General features: G+C 34.5%; 1 protein-coding gene across 1 annotated transcript; it reads right to left on the bottom strand.

Annotated features, from left to right (window-relative positions):
- Positions 1–706: 706 nt before the first annotated feature.
- LOC121763892 (receptor-like protein 12) lies at positions 707–5,824 on the bottom strand. The gene is made up of 6 exons (XM_042159988.1): positions 5,195–5,824; positions 4,565–4,708; positions 4,305–4,448; positions 3,873–4,088; positions 3,646–3,789; positions 707–2,140 (listed from the first exon to the last, which is right to left on the bottom strand). Exons 1-6 carry the CDS (start codon positions 5,817–5,819, stop codon positions 804–806), a joined length of 2,610 nt encoding a protein of 869 aa, XP_042015922.1. The 5' UTR covers positions 5,820–5,824; the 3' UTR covers positions 707–803.
- Between the last annotated feature and the right edge of the window lie 1,723 nt (positions 5,825–7,547).

Genomic DNA, 7,547 nt, shown 5'->3' with positions numbered 1-7,547 from the left:
TTGCCTGGCCGGGCTATGAAACTGTTTTTGGTGATACTCGTGATATTTCTTTAATAAACGTAAAACTCGAGTCACTGGTATGGATGACATAACTGTTATAAAATGTTTTCGGCATGAGCCCATTGAGTACAACAAGTACTCAGCCCTGCATATGTTTTCTTTATGTGCAGGTTGAGTGGTGATGTTGCGGCGGATGTTGAGTGAGCTTTAGGAATTTCCGGATGCGTCGTGTCTTCATACATGGGCGTCATCCTTGACTCTCCTTTGATACTTGTTTTTCCGCTGCCGTGTTTCAAATCGTTCTTGTTAAAGTCTATCGTTTTGCCCCACACTACTTTTGACATTATTTACCTTGGGATATTAACCCGCTGCTTCATTATTTAATTGATTAAAACTCTTCTTTTGAAGCTTTGTTTAAGATATTGTATTTCATTGCTTTCCCTTTCTTCTTCCCTGCTCCTTCGTCCCTTCCCTAGTCACGATTTCCCCGTCTTTACTATCCTTAGTGAGAACGGTCGTGACATGCATAGATTATTATCACTGAATTTTTCATCATAATAAACAGCCATTTTCAGCCTTCATTCAACGGACCATTACCTATTGAATTGGTCACACAGAAAATTTAACCAACAAATCAAGCATCAGATTGAGCCATTAAATGCACTATAAATTTCCCTATCTACGAATTCAAACACACCCTACAGGATTACATAATCAAACAAGTTCAAATTATTGAGTTATACCTATATTACATGCAAAGGTGATACATATAAAGATATAAATTGGTGTAGCCTATAGATGCACTATTGAATACGGAAAATTTTCCATATACCATTACGAACCAACCCTATCGAAACTCCTATGACGAAACCACATCCGTATCCCAAAACCACCGGTCGCCAACTAAATCCATCCACAAAATTAGAACCCTCACTTTCTTTAGGAGTCGAGGGATCTTGCTTGCATTTTTTAGTCAGAGGAAATCCACATAATCCCGAGTTCAAAATGAAGGAGCTGTTATCGAATGTAGGAAACTGTCCGCCAGACTGAGGAATCTCTCCAGCAAGATCATTCACTGAAAGATTTAATTTAGAAAGAAAATTCAACATCGTCAGCTGCCTAGGAATCTCACCACTCATTCTGTTTGAAGACAAGTCTAATGATTCCAGTGCTTTTATACTTCCAAGGGATGATGGTATCTTCCCAGTGAGACTGTTGTGAGACATATTCAAGTACTTGAGTGAATTAAGATTCCCTATGGAATCCGGAATCTTTCCCGAGAATTTGTTCCTAGACATGTCAATAGTGGTGAAGGATTTCAAGATTCTGACCAATGGTTGATTTGTGCCTTTCAAAACAAACACCAATGATTCCTCATACTTGCTGAACCAGTTACTCTTTTCTGAAACATCTTCAATGACATTGATCATGGCTGGGAAGGTGGTTAAATATCTAGTTGGGAGGGGCCCACTGAATTCATTTTGAGATATATCAATTACTTGCAACTTGGCAAATGGAGCATCACTACTTATCTCACCATAAGCAATGGGTAGAAGCATACTACCACTGAATCTGTTATCTCTCAAAACGAGGACTCGGAGATCAACGTGATCCTCCATCCAAAAAGGAAACACATCTTGTAACGCATTGCTTCCGATATCAAGAACTTGCAGCTTCCAACAGTTCACTAGGGTTCGTGGCAGTGTTCCCAGTAGGTTATTGCTATTGAGGTTCAGGGACTCGAGAGCGCAACCCTTTGGAAATAAAGGTGGAATGAGGCCAACAAAGTTATTCTCCTTCAAGTGCAGAACTTGCAAGGTTTTACTCAGCTTTGCCAAACACTTTGGAATTGATCCATGCAGACTGTTGTTTGATAGATGGAGGAATTGGAGGAATCTCAATTTGCAAATGGATGATGGAATCACTCCAATGAAGTTGTTGGAATGGAGAATTAGGGCTTTCAAGGGGTAGTGATTTCCAATGGTGGAAGGTATAGAACCTGAGAGATTGTTATTTGCCAAGTCAAGATAAGTTAAGTTGAGGGATGTTGCAATAGCTGGTGGTATGAAGCCTTGAAAATGGTTATTGGAGAGATCAATACTCTGGATATTGGCAGTGAACAACTCTTTAGGAATGTTACCTGAAATATATATCAAGTTGGTATTAATTAGATATATATTTATGTTCGGATTTGTCGATTGCAACAGTAGTTTGATATTGTCCGCTTTGGGCCAAGCCCGCACGAATTTGTTTTTGGGTCATTCCCAAAATGCCTCAAACTGATTAGGGTTGGACAGGAATTATATACACCTTCCAACCACATCGATACAATTTAGTTGGTTAATTGACTAAGGATTATTGGCAAAAACCCATAGCTAAAACTAGTACTCCCCCCGTCCCTCTGTAGTAGAGGCGTTTCTTTTCATCACATGATTTAAGAAAAGTTGTGTTAAGTGAGTTAAGTAAATGAATAATAAAGTAGAAAAGGAAAAAGGTATAGAGATGAAGATAGAATAAAGTAAAAGAGAGTAAAGTAACAGAGAAGAAAAGTTGTTGTTTTTTGCCAAAAAAGGAAACGACTCAGCTACAGTGGCACAACCCAAAAAGGAATACGACTCAGCTGCAGAGAGACGAAGGGAGTACCATTTAACCGTTTAAGACCATGTTTATCAGCAATCATTCAACCCAATCCAACCATCCACTTTTTTAATATTTCTATCTCCTCCACATCATCTTCCACCTCATTAATATTCATCCAACCAAACCACACATTTTTCATGGTTTATCAATAACCACCCAACCACACCAATATATAATTATTTTTATATTATTTTGCTATAGTAATTTTAATGAATAAAATATTTATTATTGCACAATAAAATTTATAAAAAAACATAATAAATAACAACTAAAATTTAAAAATAAACAAATGAAAATTATAAGTACAATAATTAAACTACGAAATTAAAAATACATAACTGGTGTAAAACTTTAGCAAAGGAGACTAAAAAACACTCCATGAAATTGTATCAAAGAAAGATATGGGAGGAAAAAAGATGATATTTTTTATGTAAAACTATAGTAAATGTGGTAACTATTTATAGAGAATGAAAAATTATAAAATTTGATATAATTTTTATAATTTTTGGATATAATATACTCTCTCCGTCTCATAGTAGATGTCACACTTTCCTTTTTAGTTTATACAAAAGATGTTACATTTCTTCTTTTGGAAAAAGTTTCCTCTGACATTAATTATAAAATTATATTTTCTCTCACCACTTAACACACAAAACAACATATTCTAAAATCTCGTGTCATCTCCTAAGTGTGCCATCTTCTTTGGGACGAAGGGAGTATAAAAGATATTTTAATTTAAAATACAATATTTATCAACCAATGAGATCGAGCCATTTGGCAAAATCTCATTGGCTGATGTAATAAATATGGAGGAAGACCGCGCGGTCTGCGGTTGCCCTCAAAGGGACATTGAAGAGAGAGAGGGACCTTGGGTTTCAATTTTTATTTTTTTTCTTTAAATAGCATATGATGTGGCGGTCGGCCACATCTAACCGATAAACATGGTCTAACGACACCTACTTATACGTGTCGATGCTAGTCAAGTTTATGATTGGATACTCATACCAGTCAAAGCATTCTTGTGAAGTGATAATGATGTAAGTGATTTCATGTTGAACATGACTGGAGGCAAATGGCCGATGAAATTGTTGGAACTCATGTATAGTGCAACTAAATTCTCAAGGCCACCAATCTCTTCTGGAATCACACCTATTGATGTATGAAAAACAGTCATTAATTTTAGTCCTCAAACAGTTATATAAATATGTATATATGTATACAGTCTTACTTACCGGTTAAAGTATTGTTAATAAGGTACAATTCTTGGAGTGATTTCATGTTCCCAATTTCTCTTGGCAATGTCCCATTAAGTGTGTTATGTCTCAAGGAAATAGACTTCACATGAGACATGTTAAAAAAGGCCAGGGGTAAAGGGCCAGTCAACTTGTTAGAATCAATGGACACATACTCTAAATTATTAAGCTGGCCAATCTCACCAGGAATAACATCTATAAAAATGTAGAATCATCAAAAGTGATCACTTATAAAGCTTATTAGAAAAATGTTAGTACAAGTGAGGTATATAAAAAGAGAGTCAAATTTCTAGTTAGAGTGTATAACTGATTGTTGGTATCAAATTGTCAAGGAAGAAGTACCAGTCCATTAAATTAAATGCAGATAAAACAAGGAAATTAATGATGATCAACAAACGGGCAAATTCATACCACTTAATGCATTGTTATCGAGGTATATACGACGGAGGGCTGTCATGTTCCCAATTTCTTTTGGAATCAATCCATTAAGTCCGGAGGATGCCATGTTTAATGATTTTAAACTATTAAGATAGCCAATCTCTTTGGGAATATTACCTGTGAAAAAAATATTAAAATGTTCGATGTATTAATATTAGTGTATTATGTATATACCAAGAGTAAACGATGATGTAAAATGATAAAAGGAAAAATTTTAAGAGAGGTATAAATGCCAGTTAAGTTATTGTTGTAGAGGGTTAGATCTCGAATGGCTGTCAAATTCTGAAATTCTGGAGGTAATGATCCACTAAATTTGTTGGATTCCATCCACAAAGAATTCACCATGTGAAGTTGACTAATCTCTTTAGGAATATGACCTGTGGAAAAAAAAATTGTTCTACTCTTAAATAAAATAATTGTTGTGCTTTTGGTCGACAAATAGCAACACACTATCTCCAAAAATATGAATAAATACGTAGTACATAATTTATAAGCACACATAATTTGATCAAATTCTGGTAGCTCACATATTTGAAAATGAAATATTAAATCATAATATTTTATTTGTCTCAGTTGTCATATCCGCACACAAAACGACGTCTTTGGTGATGCTCAAACGGATTGTTTGATTAAAATAATAAAAGAAAGGAAAAAAATACTTGTTTCAATAAAACAACGTCTGCCAAAAGACCTTGTTTCGCATGCAAACGGAACAATTCAGAAAAACTGAACCTTATGATTTAATATTTCATTTAAAAAGTTGCAAGACTGTAATCAAGACAATTTGATACAGATCCAACAAAAAAACATGAGGGGAACACAATAAAATTTAATTTTGCATAGAGAAAAGAAGATATACATACCAGTTAAACTATTGAACCCAAGGTATAACTCAGTGAGCAAGGTCAAGTTCCCGATTTCTTTTGGCACCTCTCCAACCAAGCTGTTATTGTACAAGGAAAGCACTTCAAGGCTTGAACATTGACCCAGGCTCGATGGTATTTCTCCATACAACTTAGTGAACGATATTCGAAGCGTTTTGAGGTTGTGAAGACTTTGCATGCACATGTCGTTTGGCAGCTTACTTGACAAAGGATTACCTCTTAAATGTATTGCTTGTATGGATGAGATGTTGAAGATGGATGGAGGAATGGGACCATAGAAGAAGTTATCATTCATATCTAGAGAAACAAGACATGAAAGATTTCCGATTTCGGGTGGGATGGTGCCTACGAGTTGCATATAAGAAATATTCAACTCAGTGACTCGGTTATTGAGTGAATCACAAGTAACTCCGATCCAGTTACAAACAGGTGTTTCGGTAGTCCAATTTTTTCTCAAGAAATTGAGAGGATCGGATGTGATATGAGATTTTAGGAAAAGAAGTGAAGAACGATCAATATTGGTATTGGTTACAAAGGCTAAGCTGCAGTCCATTATACAATGAACTGCCAAAAGAAGAGCAAGTAACAATGTATGGCAAAACATCTCAATATGACTTGATTTTCTGCATGGGCAAATAGGAAGTGTAAAATACTTTAAATAGCCTATTATGCAGTATCTAACACGAAAAGGAAAAGGTTATCCTCCAAAAAGAAGTCATCAAGAGACAAGAATCCTCTATAAAAAAATGTTGCAATCTTTTATTGTTGGGAGAAGTACAACATTTCATTTTTTATGTGTCACGTCGACTTTTCATGTCTAGCCACGAACATCAATAATAATCAATCCACAAACCATGGCATACCTAGCCTCGCGCCCTTTTGTGCCGCCTCTCGGCTGATTCTTCGGGCGGCAAGGCAATGCACATTCAGGGCCAGCTGCACATCTGCATGCGTTGTCGGTACGTCCTGCACCCCAACACCCAACCTGCACCTTTGCCCCTGGTGCGGCTTCAATGTGCACCCCTAATAATATAATCATTCATCATTCCTGCATTAAAATTTGAAATGGATGCATGACATAAATCAATTTAGTTTATATGGTGAAAATATAATGTTGTTTGGGAATTTAATTCATGAATTATGAATCCTAGGAATAGTTTCTGGCAATTACTTATTTTGTGTTTGGATATCAAAAAAACGGTTAGATATAATTCTTAATTTATACTACTTACTTTTTTTCATTTAATTAACTAATAGAAATGATAATTGAATTATAATATGCATAATATCTTTCTAATAATAAAGTAATTTTTCCTTAAATAAATTATTAATTAAGAAAATAATCATAGTAGTAATAATAATGATAGTAATGTTATTGGCTACTAAAAATATATCACCTTTTATGTAAAATATGTTAAACCTAGATTTTCCTAATCTTGAGGAGAAGTTTCCATGGGTCAAGTCCGCAGATGAAACGAAAGTTAGAGCATCTGATCCCTCTTTAATGACTAATGTGGCATTTATTTAATCTAATAGTATTTCCACCATCATTAAACATTAGACTAAACGATATTCATGGTCTTTTTAAAATCGTATATGACTTTTTACGTAGAATCTTGGCACCTAATTTATTAAACTTTCTTGCTAATTATTTTAACATGGAGTATATTAATTTTCATATTGTAACTTTTTGTTACCAAAGTAAAGAACTTTGTCGCCAAATTCAACGGTATTTGTAACAATAAAACTTTTGGAAATTGATTTGAGAAATTTAGCAAGGAAATTTGCTATCAGTGGTTGAAAATGTTGCAAATAGAAGAGAATAACGCACGGGTTAAGTTTGGGGTTTCGATAAACATTGTTTTTGTACTCTTTCCAGGACGTCTTTATGTTTTTCTTCGAAGAAACTCGTGTGTTGAAATGTGTTGTATTTCGAGATTTTTTTTTGTTAAAGTTGATATTTTTTGTGCGCTTTGTTGAGAGTGTACAGTATATTTGGGAAAAATTTTGAGCTGACGGATTGCTTAATACTAAAAAGCAGCTTGATACGAAGATAAAGGGAAAAAAATGCAAAGTTTTGATAATCACAAACATATCTATGTCTGAAGGTAATGCTAGGCCAGAGATTTTTCTATGTACTGTCAGAACGAATGCAAGTTACAGTATGAGTTCCTAAAAATAATAACATTTTATTTTTAAAATAGTGACGGAAGATTCCGTCAATAAATTATTTTATTTTATTTTTATTATGTTTTGTGATTTTTTAATTAGTGGCAGTCCTTTTCGTCATTAAATATATTTTGAATTTTTTTAATTTCAATTTAGAGACGGA

Source organism: Salvia splendens, chromosome 14 (assembly GCF_004379255.2).
Source record: "Salvia splendens isolate huo1 chromosome 14, SspV2, whole genome shotgun sequence".
NCBI lineage: Eukaryota > Viridiplantae > Streptophyta > Magnoliopsida > Lamiales > Lamiaceae > Salvia > Salvia splendens.
This window is presented reverse-complemented; position numbering and strand designations above follow the sequence as displayed.

Bases quoted from the DNA above. Each gene is read 5' to 3' on its own strand.
- LOC121763892 (XM_042159988.1), bottom strand. From the start codon at position 5,819: ATGTTTTGCCATACATTGTTACTTGCTCTTCTTTTGGCAGTTCATTGT. The intron at 4,089-4,304 runs GTATGAATTTGC...ACATTTTTATAG, and splicing joins CGATAACAATGCATTAAGTG to ATGTTATTCCTGGTGAGATT. The intron at 3,790-3,872 runs GTAAGTAAGACT...ATACATCAATAG, and splicing joins TATTAACAATACTTTAACCG to GTGTGATTCCAGAAGAGATT.